This window comes from Oncorhynchus nerka, linkage group LG9a (assembly GCF_034236695.1).
Source record: "Oncorhynchus nerka isolate Pitt River linkage group LG9a, Oner_Uvic_2.0, whole genome shotgun sequence".
Classification (NCBI taxonomy): domain Eukaryota; kingdom Metazoa; phylum Chordata; class Actinopteri; order Salmoniformes; family Salmonidae; genus Oncorhynchus; species Oncorhynchus nerka.
Window position 1 is genome coordinate 18,711,574 of NC_088404.1, and position 25,243 is coordinate 18,736,816.

General features: G+C 42.8%; 1 protein-coding gene across 2 annotated transcripts; it reads left to right on the top strand.

Moving 5' to 3' along the window:
* The first annotated feature begins 1,610 nt into the window (after window positions 1-1,610).
* Window positions 1,611-21,472, top strand: amfra (autocrine motility factor receptor a). 2 transcript variants are annotated; one of them, XM_065022386.1, is made up of 14 exons: window positions 2,532-2,619; window positions 11,459-11,611; window positions 13,400-13,492; window positions 13,904-14,068; window positions 14,292-14,444; window positions 14,728-14,768; window positions 15,435-15,567; window positions 15,782-15,915; window positions 16,116-16,226; window positions 16,404-16,603; window positions 19,419-19,525; window positions 19,708-19,842; window positions 20,079-20,269; window positions 21,070-21,472. In XM_065022386.1, the coding sequence occupies exons 3-14, from the start codon at window positions 13,403-13,405 to the stop codon at window positions 21,248-21,250; spliced, it is 1,641 nt and encodes a 546-aa protein (XP_064878458.1). In that variant the 5' UTR covers window positions 2,532-2,619; window positions 11,459-11,611; window positions 13,400-13,402; the 3' UTR covers window positions 21,251-21,472. The 2 variants fall into 2 exon arrangements, with proteins under 2 accessions (XP_029523357.2, XP_064878458.1); XM_029667497.2 differs by lacking the exon at window positions 11,459-11,611 and having other exon boundaries at window positions 1,611-2,619.
* Window positions 21,473-25,243: the final 3,771 nt, after the last annotated feature.

Sequence of the window (25,243 nt, forward strand, 5' to 3'; positions counted from 1 at the left end):
TCCCTCTACTGGTGTGGGGGCTGTGCTTTGGCAAAGTGGATGGGGTTATATCCTGCCTGGTTAGCCCTGTCCGGGGGTATCGTCAGACAGGGCCACAGTGTCCCCCGACCCCCCCCATTCTCAGCATCCAGTATCTATGCTGCAATAGTCTATGTGCTGGTGGGCTAGGGTCAGTCTGTCCTATCTGGTGTAATTATCCTGTCTTATCTGATGTCCTGTGTAAACTTAAGTATGCACCCATCTCTCTCTCCCCTCCCAGAGAACCTGAGCCTTAGGACCATGACTCAGGACTACCTGACCTGATGACTCCTGGCTGTGTCTGTCCCCAGTCCACCTGGTCGTGCTGCTGATCCAGTTTCTGCTGTTTTGCCTGTGGCTATTTAATCCTGAGGTGCTGACCTGTTGCACCCTCTACAACCACTGTGATTATTATTTGACCCTGCTGGTCATCTATGAACGTTTGAACATCTTGAAGTAAGATCTGGCCTTAATGGCCATGTACGCTTATAATCTCCACCCTGCACATCCAGAAGAGGAATGGCCACCCCTCAGGGTCTGGTTCCTCTCTAGGTTTCTTCCTAGGTTCCTGCCTTTCTAGGGAGTTTTTCCTAGCCACCATGCTTCTAGATCTGCATTGCTTGCTGTTTGGGGTTTCAGGCTGGGTTTCTGTATAAGCACTTTGGGACATCTGCTGTTGTAAAAAAACAAAAAAAAGCTTCATAAATACATTTGATTTGATTGAATATAAAGTGTTATGTTTGGTGCAAATCCAACACACTCTTCATATTTTCAAGCGTGGTGGTGGCTGCATCATGTTATGGGTATACTTGTCATTGGCAAGGACTAGGGAGTTTTTTAGGATAAAAATAAACAGAATAGAGCTAAGCAGAGGCAAAATCTTAAAGCAAAACCTGGTTCAGTCTTTTTTCCATAGACACTGGGAGATAAATTCACCTTTCAGCAGGACAATAACCTAAAACACAAGGCCAACTTTACTGCTGCTTACCAAGAGGACGTTGAAGGTTCCTGAGTGGCCAAGTTACAGTTTTGAGTCAAATCTGCCTGAAAATCTATGGCAAGACTTGAAAATGACTGTCTAGAAATGATCAACAACCAATTTGACAGAGCTTCAACATTTTTAAAAATAATAATGTGAAAATATTGTACAATTCATGTGTGCCAAGCTCTTAGTGAAGTACCCAGAAACATCCACAGCTGTAATCACTGTCAAAGGTGATTCTAACATGTATTGACTCAGGGGTGTGAGAACTTATGCAAATGAGATATTTCTGTATTTAATTTTCAATAAATGTGTTAAAAGTTCTAAAAACATGTTTTCACTTTGTCATTATAGGCGTATTGTGTGTAGATGGGTGAGAAGAACATATATTTAATACATTTTGAATTCAGGCTGTAACATAACAAAATGTGGAATAAGTAAAGGGGTATGAATACTTTCTGAGGGCACTGTAGGTATGATGCCTTACTCTGAATGAGGTCCCTTGCTGAGACAACATTGCTGCGTTCACACAGGCAGACAAATTCTGATATGTTTTATGTAACTAGAGCACTCTCTGATCCAACCAATCCAGAGAGGAATCCAGATGCTCCAAAACCGGAAGTACACCGCAATAAAGTGGAAACTCAGAGATATTGCTACAGCAACATGCAATAGGAGGGTCGACACAGTTAAGCCTTTGACGGTTTTTTCAGAGAGACGCCGATATACAGTTGGTATTTGGCGACATCGTACATAGTTATCAGCGTGGGCGAAATGTCAAGAGTTTTTAATCCTGGTTACTAGCTAGCTAAACTGTTGTTGTTGATTTACCAGTCGTCCATATACCTAGCTAGCTAGCTAGCTAGCCAAGGAGGATACATATCAAATGTTACCACGGTATTAGCTACAAGCGAGATAATTAAGTTAACGTTTTCTAAATAACGCTACGTGCACTACGCATAAATCGCTGCACCATTTCCTGCTTACTTGCTAAAATTCTAATAGTTCGCCTAATTTCAGTTTGTGATAAAAACATATCATTGTACCATATAAACCGTCGATAAATATATTTTCAATAACCAAAAAATATAGTATTTTCATCTGTTTGAAGCTGGTGTATTGATCTGAAAGTAAAAGAGAAAATTTAAAACAGGAAGGAAAGATATAGCGCACACAACATATCTACCGCTTCTTGGACTTGCGAATTACATATCTATTACTTAAATTTCTATGTGTATTTGGTGGGGTCTTCCAAAAAGTGACATTTCATCTTTAAATCACTAGTTGATAAAAGAATCTCTCGAAATAGGTGTTAACTCAATACGTATTTATCTGAACTTTCCAAAGTGGCAAACCTTGCACCAGTCAATATGCCTTTGCTGTTTTTGGAGAGATGTCCATGGCCCAGTTTGCAGACATACACAGCTCTGAGTGCTGTATTTCTCGCTGGGTCAATATTGAGTGGCTACTGTACTGTCCCAGAACCAGTAGAGTACACACAGACACAGAGCAGTTCTCCTGTAGAAAGTGATGATGTTGATGAGGATCCAATCACCAGCCTTAGCGATGTGGCAGCCACTGTCCGGTTGTACCTGGTCTCAGACACTGTTTTTGTTTGGGTAAGTTCATGAACTCTGCTCCTGTGGTTTGTTGATAATTCAGTACAATTCAAAGCATGACTATCTGAATATTGTGTAGCGGACTAAACTCCACTCCATGGTAAAGGATGTTTAAGGATGTACTTCACCAACGGCGTGGAGCTGAGAACAGGCTTTGCGGAATCTAGCTCCGACCACATCGATTTGCCTAAGGTCAATACTTCAAAAAATATAAATTATGAAACGGCCAACTTGTACCTATGTTTATCCTCTGTAGTTGCGTGCCTTTCTTTGTTTGCTGAAATCCATACTTTTTCAATAAAGGGTTAATCACATACAACTACCGACTGTTTGCTCATCGGTGTTGCTCTAAGATGGCAACTCAGTGTAAATCCGCATGTGCCTATTGAATTTCAACAATTAAATAATCAGTGGTGGTATTTGATTAATGTTTATTGAAAAAGTATAGATTTCAGTAAACAAAGGCAACCATCTACAGAGGACAAACATAGGTACAAGGTGGGTGTTTTAATATTTTTTGAAGTATTAACCTTGGGTGAATCGATATAGTCCGAGCTACAGTACCAGTCAAACGTTTGGACACCTACTTATTCACACCTACTTATTTAAGGGTTTTTCTTTCTTTCTTTTTTACTATTTTCTACATTGTAGAATAATAATGAAGACATCAAAGCTATGAAATACCACACCATGGAATCATGTAGTAACCAAAAAAGTGTTAAACAAATATATTTGAGATTCTTCAATGTAGCCACCCTTTGCCTTGGTGACAGCTTTGTACACTCTTGGCATTCTCTGAAACCAGCTTCATGAGGTAGTCACCTGGAATGCTTTTCAAACTGTCTTGAATGAGTTCCCACATGCTGAGCACTTGTTGTCTGCTTTTCCTTCATTCTGCGGTCCAACTCATCCCATACCATCTCAATTGGCTTGAGGTTGGGTGATTTTGGAGGCCAAGTAATCTGATGCAGCACTCCATCACTCTCCTTGGTCAAATAGCCCTTACACATCCAGGAGGTGTGTTTTGGGTCAATGTTCTGTTGAAAAACAAATCATAGTCCCACTAAGCGCAACCCAGATGGGATGGTGTATCGCTGCAAAATGCTGTGGTAGCTATGCTGGTTAAGTGTGCATTGAATTCTAAATAAATCACAGACCATCACACCTCCATGCTTCACGGTGGGAACCACACATGCGGAGATCATCCATTCACGTACTTTGCGTCTCACAAAGACAAGGCGGTTGGAACCAAAAATCTCAAATTTGTACTCATCAGACCAAAGGACAGATTTCTACCGGTCTAATGTCCATTGCTCATGTTTCTTGGCCCAAGCAAGTTTCTTATTATTATTGTTGTCCTTTAGTAGTGGTTTCTTTCCAGGAATTCAACCATGATGGCCTGATTCACGCAGTCTCCTCTGAACAGTTGATGTCTGTTACTTGAACTCTGTAGCATTTATTTGGGCTGCATTCTGAGGTCCAGTTAATTGCTTATTTCTGAGGCTGGTAACTCTAATGAACTTATCCTTTGCAGCAGAAGTATCTATGGATCTTCCTTTCCTGTGACGGTTCTCATGAGAGCCAGTTTCATTTATAGCCCTTGATGGTTTTTGCAACTGCACTTGAAGAAACTTTCAAGTTCTTGACATTTTCCAGATTGACTGACCTTCATGTCTTAAAGTAATGATGGACAGTCGTTTCTCTTTGCTTATTTGAGCTGTTCTTGCTAAAATATGGACTTTGTCTTTTACCAAATAGGGCTATCTTCTGTATACCAACCCTACCTTGTCACAACACAACTGATTGGCTCAAACACATTAAGAAGGAAAGAAATTCCACAACATATCTTTAACAATGCACACCTTTTTAATTGAAATGCATTCAAGGTGACTACCTAATGAAGCTGGTTGAGAGAATGGCAGGAGTGTACAAAGCTGTCATCAAGGTAAAGGGTGGCTACTTTGAAGAATCTCAAATATAAAATATATTTTGAGTTGTTTAACACTTTTTTGTTGTTGTTTGTTACTACATGATTCCATATGTGTTATTTCATAGTTTTGATGTCTTCACTATTATTCTACAATGTAGAAAATAGTAAAAAAATAAATAAAGAAAAACCTAGAGGAACCAGGCTATGAGGGGTGGCCAGTCCTCTTCTTGCTGTGCCGAGTGGAGATTATAACAGAACATGGCCAAGATGTTCAAATGTTCATAAATGACCAGCATGGTCAAATAATAATAATCACAGTAGTTGTCGAGGGTGCAGCAAGTCAGCACCTCAGGAGTAAATGTCAGTTGGCTTTTCATAGCCGATCATTAAGAGTATCTCTACCACTCCTGCTGTCTCTAGAGAGTTGAAAACAGCATGTCCGGTGAACAGGTCAGGATTCCATAGCCGCAGGCAGAACAGTTGAAACTGGAGCAGCAGCACGGCCAGGTGGACTGGGGACAGCAAGGAGTCCTCATGCCAGGTAGTCCTGAGGTATGGTCCTAGGGCTCAGGTCCTCTGAGAGAGAGAAAGACAGAATTAGAGAGAGCATACTTAAATTGACACAGGACACCGGATAAGACATGAGAAGTACTCCAGATATAACAAACTGAACCTAGCCCCCCGACACAAACTACTGCAGCATAAATACTGGAGGCTGAGACAGGAGGGGTCAGGAGACACTGTGGCCCCATCTGATGATACCCCACGGACAGGGCCAAACAGGAAGGATATAACCCCACCCACTTGGCCAAAGCACAGCCCCCACACCACCAGAGTGATATCTTCAACCACCAACTTACCATCCTGAGACAAGGCCGGAGTATAGCCCACAAAGATCTCCTCCGCGGCCCAACCCAGACAGGAAGATCACATCAGTGACCCAACCCACTCAAGTGACGCACCCCTCCTAGGGATGGCATGAAAGAGCACCAGTAAGCCAGTGACTCAACCCCTGTAATAGGGTTAGAGGCAGAGAATCCCAGTGGAAAGAGGGGAACCGGCCAGGCAGAGACAGCAAGGGCGGTTCGTTGCTCCAGATCCTTTCCGTTCACCTTCACACTCCTGGGCCAGACTACACTCAATCATATGACCCACTGAAGAGATGAGTCTTCAGTAAAGACTTAAAGGTTGAGACCGAGTTTGCGTCTCTGACATGGGTAGGCAGACCATTCCATAAAAATGGAGCTCTATAGGAGAAAGCCCTGCCTCCAGCTGTTTGCTTAGAAATTCTAGGGACAATTAGGAGGCCTGCGTCTTGTGACCGTAGCGTACGTGTAGGTATGTACGGCAGGACCAAATCAGAGAGATAGGTAGGAGCAAGCCCATGTAATGCTTTGTAGGTTAGCAGTAAAACCTTGAAATCAGCCCTTGCCTTAACAGGAAGCCAGTGTAGGGAGGCTAGCACTGGAGTAATATGATCACATATTTTGGTTCTAGTCAGGATTCTAGCAGCCGTATTTAGCACTAACTGAAGTTTATTTAGTGCTTTATCCAGGTAGCCGGAAAGTAGAGCATTTCAGTAGTCTAACCTAGAAGTAGCAAAAGCATGGATACATTTTTCTGCATCATTTTTGGACAGAAAGTTTCAGATTTTTGCAATGTTACGTAGATGGAAAAAAGCTGTCCTTGAAACAGTCTTGATATGTTCGTCAAAAGAGAGATCAGGGTCCAGAGTAACACCAAGGTCCTTCACAGTTTTATTTGAGACGACTGTACAACCATTAAGATTAATTGTCAGATTCAACAGAAGATCTCTTTGTTTCTTGGGACCTAGAACAAGCATCTCTGTTTTGTCCGAGTTTAAAAGTAGAAAGTTTGCAGCCGTCCACTTCCTTATGTCTTTTGCCAAGATGGCATAGCAGTTCAGACGTCTTTTGTCCTCGTCTTGTCGTGTCGTGTATATATATATATTTACAACTTTTTTTTCACATACATTTTATTTTTATTTTCCATCAACTCATCTTCAATACACTCTCCTGCAACCTGCCTCACCAATTGATATGTATAAATACGTATTATTTACCTCAAATCTGCAATCAAATCTGCAATCCTCCAAGAAGCTAGCCAGAAGCTAGCCAGAAACTCCAAGAAGCTAGCCAGAAGCTAGCCAGAAGCTAATCAGAAGCTTGTTAGCTTCTTTACTGGCAACTCGTTCGTATTCAGCTAACCACGGTTTGTGGTCATTAGCTATCCTTTAACTCGAAAATCTATCGCCAGTTTTGTACGCGCAGCGCGGCTCGGAACGGAACATACCGGACCGATTTTTTCTCTCCATGTCCCTGGATTTCAACTGCTCTCTGGACATTCACTCCCGGATCTCACAGCTAGCTGGCTGCTATCCGTGTGTCTATCTGCTTTCGTCGATTCCGGAGCAAACATCAATTACTCCGGAGCTAGCGAGCTCCGTCAACCACTCCTGAGCTCCGTCAATCACTCCTGGGCTGCAGTCACCTATCCGGACCCGTTTTACTGCCTACACGGAGCCCCTCCGGGCCTTCACAACTGGACTGCCGACGTTATCTACCCGAAGGAGATCCGGCTGGCTCCTCCGTCGCGACGTTACCTGAATGCCCATCTGCGGCCTGCTAACCGTTAGCTGTCTTACCGGATGCTCTCAGAATAGACAATCGGACAATTTATTTATTTTTATTATTAACATGTTTCTTCTTGGGCCTCTATAACTATATCTATTGTTTTTATTTTTTTGTTGTTGTGTGATTTGGACTAATCCCCTCTACAACACGGAACTCCACTAATCTACTGACGGAACGCAAGAGGTGGCTAACAACAGACCTCCATCCTATGCTAGCTTGCTACCGATGTCCTGGCTAGCTGTCTAAATCGCCGTGACCCCCAAACCAACCTCTCCACTCCCTGGACCCTTTTGATCACTCGACTAAGGATGCCTCTCCTTAATGTCAATATGTCTTGTCCATTGCTGTTCTGGTTAGTGTTTATTGGCTTATTTCACTGTAGAGCCTCTAGTCCTGCTCACTATACCTTATCCAACTTATTAGTTCCACCACCCACACATGCAATGACATCTCCTGGTTTCAATGATGTTTCTAGAGACAATATCTCTCTCTTCATCACTCAATACCTAGGTTTACCTCCACTGTATTCACATCCTACCATACCTTTGTCTGTACATTATACCTTGATGCTATTTTATCGCCCCCAGAAACCTCCTTTTACTCTCTGTTCCAGACGTTCTAGACGACCAATTCTTATTGCTTTTAGCCGTACCCTTATTCTTCTCCTCCTATGTTCCTCTGGCGATGTAGAGGTGAATCCAGGCCCTGCAGTGCCTAGCTCCACTCCTATTCCCCAGGCGCTCTCTTTTGATGACTTCTGTAACCGTAATAGCCTTGGTTTCATGCATGTTAACATTAGAAGCCTCCTCCCTAAGTTTGTTCTTTTCACTGCTTTAGCACACTCTGCCAACCCGGATGTTCTAGCTGTGTCTGAATCCTGGCTTAGGAAGACCACCAAAAATTCAGAAATTTTAATTCCAAACTACAACATTTTCAGACAAGATAGAACTGCTAAAGGGGGCGGTGTTGCAATCTACTGCAAAGATAGCCTGCAGAGTTCTGTCCTACTATCCAGGTCTGTACCCAAACAATTTGAACTTCTACTTTTAAAAATCCACCTCTCTAAAAACAAGTCTCTCACCGTTGCCGCCTGCTATAGACCACCCTCTGCTCCCAGCTGTGCTCTGGACACCATATGTGAACTGATTGCCCCCCATCTATCTTCAGAGCTCGTGCTGCTAGGCGACCTAAACTGGAACATGCTTAACACCCCAGCCAAACTTGATGCCCTCAATCTCACACAAATTATCAATGAACCTACCAGGTACCCCCCCAAAGCCTTAAACACGGGCACCCTCATAGATATCATCCTAACCAACTTCCCCTCTAAATACACCTCTGCTGTCTTCAACCAAGATCTCAGCGATCACTGCCTCATTGCCTGCATCCGTAATGGGTCAGCGGTCAAACGACCTCCACTCATCACTGTAAAACGCTCCCTGAAACACTTCAGCGAGCAGGCCTTTCTAATCGACCTGGCCGGGGTGTCCTGGAAGGATATTGATCTCATCCCGTCAGTAGAGGATGCCTGGATATTTTTAAAAATGCCTTCCTAACAATGTTAAATAAACATGCCCCATTCAAGAAAATTAGAACCAGGAACAGATATAGCCCTTGGTTCTCCCCAGACCTGACTGCCCTTAACCAACACAAAAACATCCTATGGCGTTCTGCATTAGCATCGAACAGCCCCGTGATATGCAGCTGTTCAGGGAAGCTAGAAACCGTTATACACAGGCAGTTAGAAAAGCCAAGGCTAGCTTTTTCAAGCAGAAATTTGCTTCCTGCAACACTAACTCTAAAAGTTCTGGGACACTGTAAAGTCCATGGAGAATAAGAACACCTCCTCCCAGCTGCCCACTGCACTGAAGATAGGAAACACTGTCACCACTGATAAATCCACCATAATTGAGAATTTCAATAAGCATTTTTCTACGGCTGGCCATGCTTTCCACCTGGCAACTCCTACCCCGGTCAACAGCACTGCACCCCCAACAGCAACTCGCCCAAGCCTTCCCCATTTCTCCTTCTCCCAAATCCATTCAGCTGAAGTTCTGAAAGAGCTGAAAAATCTGGACCCCTACAAATCAGCCGGGCTAGACAATCTGGACCCTTTCTTTCTAAAATTATCTGCCGAAATTGTTGCCACCCCTATTACTAGCCTGTTCAACCTCTCTTTCGTGTCATCTGAGATTCCCAAAGATTGGAAAGCAGCTGCGGTCATCCCCCTCTTCAAAGGGGGACACTCTTGACCCAAACTGCTACAGACCTATATCTATCCTACCATGCCTTTCTAAGGTCTTCGAAAGCCAAGTCAACAAACAGATTACCGACCATTTCGAATCTCACCATACCTTCTCTGCTATGCAATCTGGTTTCAGAGCTGGTCATGGGTGCACCTCAGCCACGCTCAAGGTCCTAAACGATATCTTAACCGCCATCGATAAGAAACATTACTGTGCAGCCGTATTCATTGATCTGGCCAAGGCTTTCGACTCTGTCAACCACCACATCCTCATCGGCAGACTCGACAGCCTTGGTTTCTCAAATGATTGCCTCGCCTGGTTCACCAACTACTTCTCTGATAGAGTTCAGTGTGTCAAATCGGAGGGTCTGCTGTCCGGACCTCTGGCAGTCTCTATGGGGGTGCCACAGGGTTCAATTCTTGGACCGACTCTCTTCTCTGTATACATCGATGAGGTCGCTCTTGCTGCTGGTGAGTCTCTGATCCACCTCTACGCAGACGACACCATTCTGTATACTTCCGGCCCTTCTTTGGACACTGTGTTAACAACCCTCCAGGCAAGCTTCAATGCTATACAACTCTCCTTCCGTGGCCTCCAATTGCTCTTAAATACAAGTAAAACTAAATGCATGCTCTTCAACCGATCGCTACCTGCACCTACCCGCCTGTCCAACATCACTACTCTGGACGGCTCTGACTTAGAATACGTGGACAACTACAAATACTTAGGTGTCTGGTTAGACTGTAAACTCTCCTTCCAGACCCATATCAAACATCTCCAATCCAAAGTTAAATCTAGAATTGGCTTCCTATTTCGCAACAAAGCATCCTTCACTCATGCTGCCAAACATACCCTTGTAAAATTGACCATCCTACCAATCCTCGACTTTGGCGATGTCATTTACAAAATAGCCTCCAATACCCTACTCAACAAATTGGATGCAGTCTATCACAGTGCTATCCGTTTTGTCACCAAAGCCCCATATACTACCCACCATTGCGACCTGTACGCTCTCGTTGGCTGGCCCTCGCTTCATACTCGTCGCCAAACCCACTGGCTCCATGTCATCTACAAGACCCTGCTAGGTAAAGTCCCCCTTATCTCAGCTCGCTGGTCACCATAGCATCTCCCACCTGTAGCACACGCTCCAGCAGGTATATCTCTCTAGTCACCCCCAAAACCAATTCTTTCTTTGGCCGCCTCTCCTTCCAGTTCTCTGCTGCCAATGACTGGAACGAACTACAAAAATCTCTTAAATTGGAAACACTTATCTCCCTCACTAGCTTTAAGCACCAACTGTCAGAGCATCTTACAGATTACTGCACCTGTACATAGCCCACCTATAATTTAGCCCAAACAACTACCTCTTTCCCAACTGTATTTAATTTATTTATTTATTTTGCTCCTTTGCACCCCATTATTTTTTTATTTCTACTTTGCACATTCTTCCATTGCAATACTACCATTCCAGTGTTTTACTTGCTATATTGTATTTACTTTGCCACCATGTCCTTTTTTGCCTTTACCTCCCTTCTCACCTAATTTGCTCACATTGTATATAGACTTGTTTTTTTTGTTGTTTTTTTTACTGTATTATTGACTGTATGTTTGTTTTACTCCATGTGTAACTCTGTGTCGTTGTATGTGTCGAACTGCTTTGCTTTATCTTGGCCAGGTCGCAATTGTAAATGAGAACTTGTTCTCAACTTGCTTACCTGGTTAAATAAAGGTGAAATAAAATAAAAAAAATAAATAAAAAAATGTCTGAAACACAGACTTCTAGGGAGGGCAATTTTGGGGCTTCACTATGTTTCATTGAAATGTACAGCTGTGTGTCATCCGCATAGCAGTGAAAGTTAACATTATGTTTTCGAATGACATCCCCAAGAGGTAAAATATATAGTGAAAACAATAGTGGTCCTAAAACGGAACCTTGAGGAACACAAATTTACAGTTGATTTGTCAGAGGACAAACCATTCACAGAGACAAACTGATATCTTTCCAACAGATAAGATCTAAACCAGGCCAGAACTTGTTCGTGTAGAACAATTTGGGTTTCCAATCTCTCCAAAAGAATGTGGTGATCGATGGTATCAAAAGCAGCACTAAGGTCTAGGAGCACGAGGACAGATGCAGAGCCTCGGTCTGATGCCATTAAAAGGTAATTTACCACCTTCACAAGTGCAGTCTCAGTGCTATGATGGTGTCTAAAACCAGACTGAAGCATTTCGTATTCATTGTTTGTCATCAGGAAGGCAGTGAGTTGCTGCGCAACAGCCTTTTTAACATTTTTGAGAGGAATGGAGATTCGATATAGGCCGATAGTTTTTATATTTTCTGGGTCAAGGTTTGGCTTTTTCAAGAGAGGCTTTATTACTGCCACTTTTAGTGAGTTTGGTACACATCCGGTGGATATAGATCCGTTTATTATGTTCAACATAGGAGGGCTAATCACAGGAAGCAGCTCTTTCAGTAGTTTAGTTGGAATAGGGTCCAGTATGCAGCTTGACGGTTTAGAGGCCATGATTATTTTCATTGTTGTGTCAAGAGATATAGTACTAAAACACTTGAGTGTCTCTCTTGATCCTAGGTCCTGGCAGAGTTGTGCAGACTCAGGACAACTGAGCTTTGAAGGAATACGCAGATTTAAAGAGGAGTCCGTAATTTGCTTTCTAATAATCATGATCTTTTCTTCAAAGAAGTTCATGAATTTATAACTGCTGAAGTGAAAGCCATCCTCACTTGGGGAAAGCTGCTTTTTAGTTAGCTTTGCGACAGTATCAAAAATACATTTTGGATTGTTCTTATTTTCCTCAATTAAGTTGGAAACATAGGATGATCGAGCAGCAGTGAGGGCTCTTCGATACTGCACTGTACTGTCTTTCCAAGCTAGTCGGAAGACTTCCAGTTTGGTGTGGCGCCATTTCCGTTCCAATTTTCTGGAAGCTTGCTTCAGAGCTCAGGTATTTTCTGTATACCAGGGAGCTAGTTTCTTATGAGAAATGCTTTTAGTTTTTAGGGGTGCAACTGCATCTAGGGTATTGTGCAAGGTTAAATTTAGTTCCTCAGTTAGGTGGTTAACGGATTTTTGTCCTCTGACGTACTTGGGTAGGCAGAGGGAGTCTGGAAGGGCATCAAGGAATCTTTGTGTTGTCTGTGAATTTATAGCACGACTTTTGATGCTCCTTGGTTGGGGTCTGAGCAGATTATTTGTTGCAAATGTCATAAAATGGTGGTCCGATAGTCCAGGATTATGAGGAAAAACATTAAGATCCACAACATTTATTCAATGGGACAAAACTAGGTCCAGCGTATGACAGTGAGTAGGTCCAGAGACATGTTGGACAAAACCCACTGAGTCGATGATGGCTCCGAAAAGCCTTTTGGACTGGGTCTGTGGACTTTTCCATGTGAATATTAAAGTCACCAAAAATGTGAATATTATCTGCTATGACTACAAGGTCCGATAGGAATTCAGGGAACTCAATGAGGAACGCTGTATATGACCCAGGAGGCCTGTAAACAGTAGCTATAAAAAGTGATTGAGTAGGCTGCATAGATTTCTATATTGAAATTTGCTATCTTAAATGTTAGCAACACCCCCGCCTTTGCGGGATGCACGGGGGATATGGTCACTAGTGTAACCAGGAGGTGAGGCCTCATTTAACACAGTAAATTCATCAGGATTGTCCAAACTTTTGACTTTGTACAGTATATTCCAGAAAGCTTGGTCTTGGCTCCACACTGTTGGTGAAGTTCATCAGAAACTTCCTGTACCGTGGAGATTAGTCCGATAGATATTGTGCTGATATGGCAATTGAGACTTTCGTAACCCGGGACAAAGTTTTACCTTGATATTGAAATAATGGATTTGGGATAGTGTCAATTTGCTGTTTCATTTGATGGCTGATTTAACGTTCAATTCAATTCAATATGTCATGTTGATCAGGTGATGGTGAATACAGCCTGCTGTGTCCTGATGCTGATTGCAAAGGTGATCCAGTGCATTGTCTTTGGGCCGCTCCGTGTCAGTGAAAAACAGGTAAGTAGGAATGTGTTTGGTGTTTTTCTAGGTAATGTCATTCATTAACCAGGTAGCCTAATGTTTTTCTTTGAAACACTTACTGCAAACTGCCAGGTCCCCTGTAACTGGGGTATAATGGGAATGTAATTTCATTAGTAGTCATTGAGATATGCATGCTAAGATCGAGGCCACTATCATAAACATTTTATTATGCAGCTGAATTAAATCCTCACGAAACCCAGATGAGATGCCTGGATCAGGCCAAAATGTAATAAATATGCCAATCTTTGATAAATCATTGCTCAATTATGCTTTTAGATACAACTGTAAAATATGTCAACAATCCTTCCTCAAAACAAGAAATCTATTGCGACTAAATCAAATGTTGTAATGCCCTATCTGCCCTGGCTGCTTTCTCTGTCGAAACAGCACCTAAAGGACAAGTTCTGGAACTTTGTCTTCTACAAGTTTATCTTCATCTTCGGGGTGCTCAACGTTCAGACGGTGGAGGAGGTGGTGATGTGGTGTCTGTGGTTTGCTGTCCTCGTCTTCATGCACCTCATGGTCCAGCTCTGCAAGGACCGCTTTGAATATGTTCGTTTCCAATAGTCCTATATAGGAGTTATCCTCTTCTCACAATATTGTTTCATCATTTGTATTTAGCCAATATCTGTAAGGCTAATCAATAGTGTCTTTGTTTTGTAAAACAAACTCTAATTTCCCCGGTTCATGAATAGGGTTTTTAATGTTATGATATTCTATTATCATCCACGGCAGTATCGTACTTTATCATTGAGTCTTGTGTGTGTTGTTACAGCTGTCATTCTCACCCACCACTCCTATGGACAGCCATGTGAGGGTTCTGACCCTGCTGGTGGGTATGCTGCTGACCTGCTGTGGCTTGGCTCTGCTTTGTGGGCTCCTGGGAAATCCCCACGGCGTACACACCGTCACCTTCATGGCCGCTGAGGTAGGATGCCTGGAGCCCGCTCCCCAGGTGGATCTCAACTGTTTTTCCTTGATTCATCGTGTCTCCTCGCCTCAGGAGAGGAATGTTTCTCCAATGCATTTTGAGATGGAGGCGACATTTAAAAAGTATTTTGGGTCCTCTTGCCTTTGCTTCTCTATTCTATATGGATAAACATTTGCGGTGTAGTGCTTATCTGCCTGTTTTTAATGTATACATCATGGTCTTATCTGATGATGCTCCCCATTATCTAACCAGACCATTGTTCTCTTATGTTTTCTTTCAGTGTATGCTGGTGTCCGTTAGAACTGGACATGTCATTATCCGGTAAGTGATTGTGCAGGCAATTGCCAAAATATTGTATATCTTGTATAAACCATTACCAACTGGTGGTACATCTTGTTAAGGTTCCCCAGCATGAAAACCAAACATGGCACTCAAACAGAAGGGGGATCTAACAAATAGTCACTGACATCAAACAAAATGAAACAGGTGGGGTTTTAGGGAGGGTTCTGAAAGATACTCTTGGGGCTGTCCACTGAAAGTTGCATAGCAACAACAACTGGAACCTAAAAGACACCCACCATGAGCACCCACTAAATGTGCCCACTAAGAGACAAATAAAATAACCCACACCAAACTCAAAGACAGGAAGCAAACCAAAATGTTGGAGCAAAACAAAAACGGGGAAGATCAGATGAAGGATTGTTTTTCTAGAAATCTAATAGGGAGTTGACCTTCCACATCTCTCCAGACAACTGGGGCACTGGGCCAGCCACTCTTAAAAATCACCTGGGCCAGCACAGGTGAAACACCTTCCCACTAACAAGATGACAAACCAGCACAGGTGTAACACAAGCTGACTAACGAAGTGACACCAGTCTGTGCGCCCCACGTGCTAACGTCAAACCTCTAAATATAAATGGAAAATCCAAAGCCTGTAACAATCTGAAAAGGCCGCAGGCACTGAACACCTGTTTCTGCTTCCTCCAGGTACTTTATCCACCTGTGGGACTTGAACCATGAGGGCACCTGGGAGAGTAAAGGATCCTACGTTTACTACACTGACTTTGTGATGGAGCTGGCTCTGCTGGGGCTGGACCTTATGCACCACATCCACATGCTGGTGAGTTCAACACCCATCCTCACATCCACTCACTTTCACACAAAACAACTGCACAAGAGCGGCATGTTCCTATTTGACTTGTTACTAGTGTCTATTTATCTATAGGTCCCTTCATGTTGTAACCAGAATGTCTTCTTTCTACCAACTCTTTCTCCTATCCTCTCCTCTGCTCTTTTCTCCTCTTTCTCTCCCTCTTCTCCCCTTCTCCTCTCAGCTGTTTGGTAACATCTGGCTCTCTATGGCCAGCCTGGTGATCTTCATGCAGCTGCGTTACCTGTTCCATGAGGTGCAGAAGAGAATCCGTCGCCACAAGAACTACCTCCGTGTCATCAACAACATGGAGGCCAGGTTTGTTGCTCAGTCAAGCTTTATCTTTCTACATACTGAACAGTACCTGTATTTATTTACATTACATTGTGTTATAGCTGTATTCATCTATGCTCTGAGGGATTTTTGAAGGCAAAAGGTTGAAAGCAAAAGATTAATTTCCATGATCTGAAAAGAAAATGGGCAAAGTATTGTTCTTCTAAGTATATTGTTGATTGCAGGTTTGCTGTGGCCACCTCTGATGAGCTGGTAGCGAACAATGATGACTGTGCTATCTGCTGGGACTCCATGTTGACAGCACGCAAGCTGCCCTGTGGACATCTCTTCCACAAGTGAGCAGATATGCAAAAACACTTAACCCCCATGCAGTGTGCATTTCAGCAACCACAACTATCTATTCTGCTATACATAACTCCAGTCCATTATCATGATTTAACATTGTGCCTAGTGCTACATAAAATCAAAGCATTATTATGGTCACTATTAACAGTGTGTTTTTGTGTGCCCAGCTCTTGCCTGCGTTCCTGGTTGGAGCAGGACACGTCGTGTCCCACGTGCCGTATGTCTCTGAACATCAGCGAGGGGGCTGGAGGAGAGAGAGAGGAGAGGCAAAGGGAGCCCATGCTAGAAGACAACATGGGCCCTGGAGGCCCTGGGCCAGATGCAAGGCAACACCTCAACCAACACAACCACTTCTTCCACTTTGATGGTGAGGCCCCAACACTCACCCAGTATACTCACTTTTCTACTTTTTTACTAGCACCCAGAATCAGAACCAATTTATTTCACAGGGACAGGAGACATTAATCAACATTTAGGCTTAAGTGTAAATCATAGTCCCGCATCTCATTGTGACATAGCTATGCGTTTCTGAGACCACCGTCTGCGGGGGACGCACTAAATTCCCAACCAACGTATCTCCGGTATGTGTCCTCTATATTCATTTGAGTGTGTTGACAGTTGGAGAAATTGCTTGAGCCGTGCTGAGAATTCGAAAAGTATCAAAGCCAACGGTCCAATATTCTAGAACATTGCTTTGCTTACATGTTTTGGTGCTTTAAAAGTATGTAAATAAGTAGTAGGTTTTATTGGTTTCTCTCAGTCAGACTGAATTGTACACCAATTTTTTATTTTATTTTTTTTATTTCACCTTTATTTAACCAGGTAGGCTAGTTGAGAACAAGTTATCATTTACAATTGCGACCTGGCCAAGATAAAGCAAATCAGTTTGACACATACAACGACACAGAGTTACACATGGAGTAAAACAAACATACAGTCAATAATACAGTATAAACAAGTATATACAATGTGAGCAAATGAGGTGAGAAGGGAGGTAAAAGGCAAAAAAGGCCATGGTGGCAAAGTAAATACAATATAGCAAGTAAAACACTGGAATGGTAGTTTTGCAATGGAAGAATGTGCAAAGTAGAAATACAAATAATGGGGTGCAAAGGAGCAAAATAAATAAATAAAATACAGTTGGGAAAGAGGTAGTTGTTTGGGCTAAATTATAGGTGGGCTATGTACAGGTGCAGTAATCTGTGAGCTGCTCTGACAGTTGGTGCTTAAACTGTTGGTGCTTACATTCAACATGAATAATTAAATAATTATCAAATAATAAAATCCTAAACCAGTAAAACACTTTTAATATAATACAATGTTAAAATATGCAATATACGCTGAGTGTACAAAACATTAAGAGCGCATTCCTAATATTGAGTTGCACCCCACCTTTGCCCTCAGAACAGCCTCAATTCATCAGGGAGTGGACTCTACAAGGTGTCGAAAGCATTGCACAGGGATGCTGGTCCATGTTGACTCCAATGCTTCCCACAGTTGTGTCAAGTTGGCTGGATGTAATTTGGATGGTGGACCATTCTTGATACACAGGATACTGTTGAGTGTGAAAACCTGGCAGTGTTGCAGTTCTTGTCACAAACCGGGGTGCCTGCCACCTACTACCATACCCCATACTCAAAAACACTTAAATATTTTGTCTTGCCAATTCACTCTCTGAATGGCACACATACACCATCCATCTCTCAATTGTCTCAAGGCTTAAAAATCCTTCTTTAACCTGTCTCCTCCCCATCATCTACACTGATTGAAAAGTATATTAAACAAGTGACATCAAATGTTATTTATCACATGCGCCAAATACAACCTTACCGTGAACAAAAATCTAAATAAACTAAAGGAAAAATAGTAACGCACAATAAAATAGCAATAACTAGGCTATATAGTCAATATGCGGGGGTACGAGGTAGAGGTAATATGTACATGTAGGTTGGGGTAAAGTGACTAGGCATAGATAATAACAGAGTACTTTGTGTGTGTGTGGATTCCTCTGAGTGTACATCAAGCCTGTGCAAGAGTCAGTGCAACAAATAATAATAAAATAAGGGAGTCAATGTAAATAGTCTGTGTAGCCATTTGATTAACTGTTCAGCAGTCTTATGGCTTGGGGGTTGAAGCTGTTCAGCCTTTTGGTACCAGACTGGGCTTTCCGGTACTGCTTGCCGTGCGGTAACCGAGAGAACCGTCTACGACTTGCGTGGCTGGAGTCTTTGACAATTTTTAGGGCCTTCCTCTGACACCACCTGGTATAGAGTTCCTGGATGGCAGGGATCTCAGCCCCAGTGATGTAATGGGCCATACACATTACCCTCTGTAGCATGTTGCGGTCGGATGCCGAGCAGTTGCCATAGCAGGCGGCGATGCAGCTAGTCGGGATGCTCTCAATGGTGCAGCCATTGGTCAGTTTATGTCATGGAAAGAGCAGGTGTTCTTAATGTTTTGTATACAAACAACAATACTATAAAGACATGGTGTGGGTGGCAGCTTTGTATTTGTATTTATTAAGGATCCCCATTAGTTCCTGCAAAGGCAGCAGTTACTCTTCCTGGGGTCCAGCAACATTAAGGCCCTTATATACAACTTCAAATATTACATTACATTTCATAACACTTTACACAACACATTAAGTGTGTTTCCTCAGGCCACTACTCTACTACCACATATCTAGAAAATACATATTTCCACACAGGGTTGGCAGCTTCATGTTCAGCGTCATTGAGGGCAAGGAAAAGGACCGGGCCAAGGAGGGTCCCCTGGGCCACCCCACATGAGGGACTCTCATTCAGATGGGGCACCATAATGACCTGTTGTCTCCTGTCAGAGAGAAAGTCCCAACCCCATTGACAGGATATTTTTGAATACAGTAGTTAACCCTGTCAAATTCTTTACTCATCAATGTAAATGTCAGTGTTGGCTATGAAACTAAATGACATCTGTAGTCCCTACTAGTTTTGTTGTTTCCTGGATCAGGCCTCAGTATCTTTAGGGCCAAGAGTAACACCCATAAAATATGCAGATAGACATCCTCTCAGTGGTTAATCTGACACAGTTGGTGACTATTCAGGCTTTTCTCTCACCACTCTAAATCCATATACAGATTAGAGAGGACACCTCTCCGTGAATATCTAACGAGCTTGACCGTGCATGTATTTCACCCCTACTAGGTTCTCGCATTGCCAGCTGGCTGCCCAGTTTCTCTGTGGAAGTGATGCACACAACCAACATCCTGGGAATCGTACAACAGGCCAACAACTCCCAGCTCAATGCCATGGTCAGTGTTTGTGGGGTCCATCCATTACTTGTTTTTCTTTTTACCAGTGTCTCATTATATTCTTGTTAACTTTCACCTGTGCTATTCTCTCATGTCAGTAACAATGAAGATAAGGAGGTAAAGAAAGGAGGCTACATTAGATGTTTTAAATAATGCTACATCTTCTCTCTCGCTATCTTTAGGCCCATCAAATCGGGGAGATGTTTCCGGAGGTTCCCTACCATCTTGTGCTGCAGGATCTGCAGCTGACCCGCTCTGTAGAGGTCACCACTGACAACATCCTGGACGGACGCATCGCGGTTCCTTTCCCCATACAGGTCAGTCCCACACTGCTACAGGGAACTCCACACGCTGGTTGTGTGGGTGCTTATGTGGTCTCCTTGGATGTGACATTAACATAAGGAAGGGCTAAAATAGAGTTCAGGGTCAATTCATCCCATGAGCCGATACCCAAAATGACTTGAGAAAAGCCTTCTTGGGACACTTCCAAAGTAAGTTTAGAGCATACCTGACTTCCAGGTCTGCTTAAAATGTCTGCTGTCTCCCTCTCCAGCCTGTGGATCACTCCGCCTCCCAGGTCAACCCCTCCCCACAAGATGTGGGTGGGGCCAGCGGGAGTTCAGAGTTCGTGACCCCCGAGGTGGAGGACTTTGAGGTCAGAGGCAGCCGCTTCTCCAAGTCAGCCGAGGAGAGACAGAAGATACTGCTACAGAGGAAAGATGAGCTACTGCTACGAGCACAGAGGTACTGGATCTGCTTATTTAAAGTTAAAAAGAAAGCACTGACTTCAATGGAACACTTCCAGTTCCTAACCTGCTAGCCTGGATTTCAAATTGATCTATTATGGATGTTGCAAATGACGCAAATGGTCTATTTTATCATATTTACTACCTTTCTATGCTCTGTTTGTGCCCACTTGTCTATTGGTGTTTTTGTTCGAATATTTGGTATTGTATGCTAAAGGGGTCGTACCCTGTGCTTTTCACCTTTTCATGCTGCTCTATTCCATTCAGCTCATTGTGTTTCTCATGCTCCTGTTTAATGGTACTGATCACTATTGTCAGCGATGGCTAATAATACGACCTGGTCATGAGGCTCTGAGCAGCACTGACCCCATTAGCTCACCGATAGACATGTCCCCCGGCACCAGGACATTAACATGCCTGGCTTTAAATAGTACTTGTCTTCTTTCAAATACAGTTTGTTAGATGGGCAGGGTCTGCAGTTGCACTTTTGGGACTATTCTATTGGTTCCATTGCACCAGGCAAGCTAAATCAAGCTGAGCCAAAGTATATATATATTTTTTTTAATAAGCCAATATTAAATACCACCCTAGCTTCATGTCCACATCCCGGCTCAACCTTAACCCTAGCCTCAACCCTAACTCTAGCCTCAACCCTAACCTTAGCTTCATGTCCACGTCCCGGCTCAACCTCAACCCTAACCCTAGCTTCATGTCCACATCCTGGCTCAACCGTAACCCTAAGAACCCAGCAGAGGTCTTACACTAAAACCTGCTCCTCTCTTCCTGCGCCCCTCTCAGGAGATATCTGAGCAAGAGCCCAGAGGAAAATGCTGCTGCTATGAACAACGATGATGAGTACGATGAAGGTCTGCCCTCTCTTGAGGATGACATCCCAGCAGGCTCAGTTTTAGACTCTATGACCCTGCGACGCAGAAAGTTAGCGGCAGCTGCTGAGCGCCGCATGCACACTTACCAGTGAAGAGGCTGGACTGGGAACTAGGGCCGGGATGATACCAGTATTACCATACTCGTTAGTATCATGGCAAGGAAACCAAACACAAAGCGGAATTAACTTTAGGAAAACATCCTTAATGTTGGAATCAAATGAAATTATGTTTTCATCCAGAGTCACATGTATTTATTTTCCAAGCTGTAGCAAACAATATCTTGCATACAGCAGGTTATTAAAGGACCAAAGTTAGATCTGCTTCGTGTTTTAATTTTGGTCATGGACATTATTTTGTGATACGGGTATTGTTACAGCCCTAGTGGGAACCAGTAAGATTTATACTGGTTACGACAGGTCTCACTGTACCACCAAACCTGCCCCTCTACAGTCCATCTAGGGCCGGAGTAAATAACCTACTACTGAATGGACTGTCTATCTGTTAAATTAACCTGAGAAATGTGCATGATTACATTTTTTTCCCACGCTGTGTTTTAAACATGAGATCCCAGGCTTTGTCACAATGGACTGTGACCGGGAGCCCCATAGGAGGGCACACAATTGGCCCAGCACTGTCTGGGGTAGGGGAGGGTTTGGCCGGTGGGGCTTTTCTTGGCTCATCATGCTCTAGCAACTCCTTGTGATAGGGCCGGGCACCTGCAAGCTGAATCCCGTCGTCAATTGAACATATTGGTGCGGCTGACATCCAGCTCAAGCAGGCGGTGTGGTAAGAATGCAGCCAGCCAGGCGGGTCATGTTTCGGAGGACCCATGACTTGGCCTTTGCCTCTCCCGAGCCCATTGAGGAGTTGCAGAGATGCCAAGGGACCTAATTCGGGGAGAAAACTATGTTTAAAAAAAACTGCTTGTGGCCATAACCCCCAGAACACGCCTGTTCAGGGTCAGGCCTGGTTAGTACTGAGACGGGAGACTGCCTGCCAATACATTATTAGACAGAAATCTGTACTGTCCACATTTCTGCTCTTATCTCTACCATGAAGAAACATTGAACAGACAGTCTCCATCTACTTTCTGATACTGCAGAGTCTAGTACAGTTTGATGTAGGAAAGATCTATTTTCTGTCCTGAATACATATATAGGCGCACGTACTCTTCACTTTTCAAGAAAAACCTTCAGTTCCATTGCCTTGTGTATTGATAGTGTACCACTATGATTCATAGCTAAAAGCCACATTTGAATTTGTATTATAAGGAGTTGAAATATGAATTGATTCTTTATTTGTGTACATGCGTAGATGGCATAAGTAGCATTTAGATTGTCTACATGATTCTTCAAAACCTTGGGTAAAGGCTTTAGCTGGATCACACTTTATTTGAATGGTACTGACCTACAGTGCCTTCGGAAAGTATTCACACCCTTTGACTTTTTCCACATTTTGTTAGGTTACAGCCTTATTATAAAATTGATTCAATTGTTTTTTTCCCTCGTCAATTTATACACAATACCCCAAATAAAAAACAGATATCACCTTTACATAAGTATCCAGACACTTTACTAAGTACTTTGTTGAAGCACTTTTGGCAGCAATTACAGCCTTGAGTCTTCTTGGGTTGGACGCTAAAAGCTTGACCCACCTGCATTTGGGGAGTTTCTCCCATTCCTCTCAAGCTCTGTCAGGTTGGATGAAGTGTTGCCGCACGGCTATTTTCAGGTCTCTTCCAGAGATGTTCAACTGGGTTCAAATCCGGGCTCTTTTTGGGCCACTCATGGATATTCAGAGACTTGTTCTGAAGTCACTCCTGCATTGTCTTGGCTGTGTGCTTATGGGTCGTTGTCCTGTTGGAAGGTGAACCCTCGCCCCAGTCTGAGGTCCTTAGCGCTCTGGAGCAGGTTTTCATCAAGGATCTCTCTGTACCTTGATCTGTTCTTCTTTGCCTCGATCCTGACTAGTCTCCCAGTCCCAACCGCTGAAAAATATCCCCACAACATGATGCTGCCACCACCATGCTGCCAGGTTTCCTCCAGGTTTCTTCCAGACTAATCTTGTTTCTCATGGTCTGAGAGTCTTTTAGGTGCCTTTTGACAAACTCTAAGCGAGCTGTCATGTGCCTTTTACTGAGCAGTGGCTTCCATCTGGCCGCTCTACCATAAAGGCCTGATTGGTGGAGTGCTGCAGAGATGGTTGTCCTTCTGGAAGGTTCTCCCATCTCCACAAAGGAACTCTGTCAGAGTGACCATCGGGTAACAGTCTTGTTAGTTCCAAACTTCTTCCATTTAAGAATGATGGAGGCCGCTGTGTTCTTAGGGACCTTCAATGCTGCAGAAATATTTTGGTACCTTTCCCCAGATCTGTGCCTCGACACAATTCTTTCGACCTCAAGACTTGGTTTTTGCTCTGATATGCACTGTCAACTACAGGTCCTTATATAGACAGGTGTGACTTTCCAAATCATGTCCAATCAATTGAATTTACCATAGGTGGACTCCAAGTTCTAGAAACATCTCAAGGATTATCATTGGAAACAGGATGCACCTGAGCTAAATTTTGAGTCTCATAGCAAAGGGTCTGAATACTTAAGTAAATAAGGTATTTGTTTTTTAAATTTGCAAACATTTCTAAAAACCTGTTTTTTTTGCGTCGTTATTATGGGGTATTGTGTGTAGATAGCTGATGATGTGTTTATTTAATCCATTTTAAAAAGTCAAGGGGTTTGAATACTTTCCAAAGGCACTGTATGTAAGGATTTCATAATACAGGGTTTCCCAAACTCGGTCCTCGGGGCCCCAAGTGGTGCCCATTTTGGTTTTTACCCTAGTACTTCACAGCTGATTCAACTAATCATAAAGATTTGATATTTTGAATAAGCTGTATAGTGTTACGGCAAAACAAATCTTGCACTCCATGGGGTCCCGAGGAATGAGTTTAGGAAACGTTGCCATAACACCTTCATACCTGTACATAGACATCTACGTCTTGCTCATTTTATTTTGCATTGCGAGAAGTATTTGTAGTGGTATTTTATTGAATTCATGCGGTGTTGTTGTTTTTAAAAATGTCTCTCTATGCATACATCTGGATCATCATGATCTTCCAGAAGCTTCTCTTCCTAGTATTCCCTAGTAAAGTTGCAAAGTTCCAGAAATCCTTGTTGAAAGATTCCCAGAATCACATTTTTTCTGGAAAACCAGGGAAGTTTGGGACTTGTGTTTTTGTAGTTATAACTCTCCTGAAATGAACAGCTTTTTACGTGTCACAAAATGTTAGGCTTGGTCTTTGTAGACCTTGACTATACTATGACCTTAGTGTTTTGTTTTGGTTGCACATTTGCACCTTGAAACAGTATTTCTTGATATATATATATTAATATAATATAGATGGCACGGTATCCTTTGGACTACCAACTGGATGATGGAACTGTTTACAGAATTGATTGTAAAATTATTTTGCAAAAATGCGTACGTAACTAAATCATAGGAATGCATTTTGTTCACTTAATTTGTGCCTAAATTCAACAGTGGATCAATAATGTATTTATATATATATATATATATACACTGTGTGTGTATATATATATATTTTTTGTAAATATTTTTGTAATGACTTTATTTTACATGTGAAATGACCCTCTACAAATACAATGCATAGCTACTATAGATGCTGTAACCCTGTTTGGTCTTTGCCTTGTTTTAGAAACAGTAGTGTTTTCTTTACAACTGCACTTCGTTGGAGAAATGGGTGGTTTTAAACCTTAAATGGGTCATCCAGTTGAAATCCTGCATAGGTCTATACTACACATCACGCTAGTTTCCACCTTCTCACCTTCTTTGCCCCCCACCAGTTTGGGTCCCTATACAGTATTACTATGGTACTCTGTGACTGTAATTTTTCACTAGAGGGCAGTAAGAGTACACTAGTCTCCAAGGGATTGTTCACTGTCTCAATCATTGAGGTTCAAATTCTCCCTCTTCATGATACACTATGCCCAGGTTAAACAGAACAACAATATTTTACAGTAGAGACTGTTGTATAGAGCACATCCCTGGTATGACCCGTTTTAAAGCCTA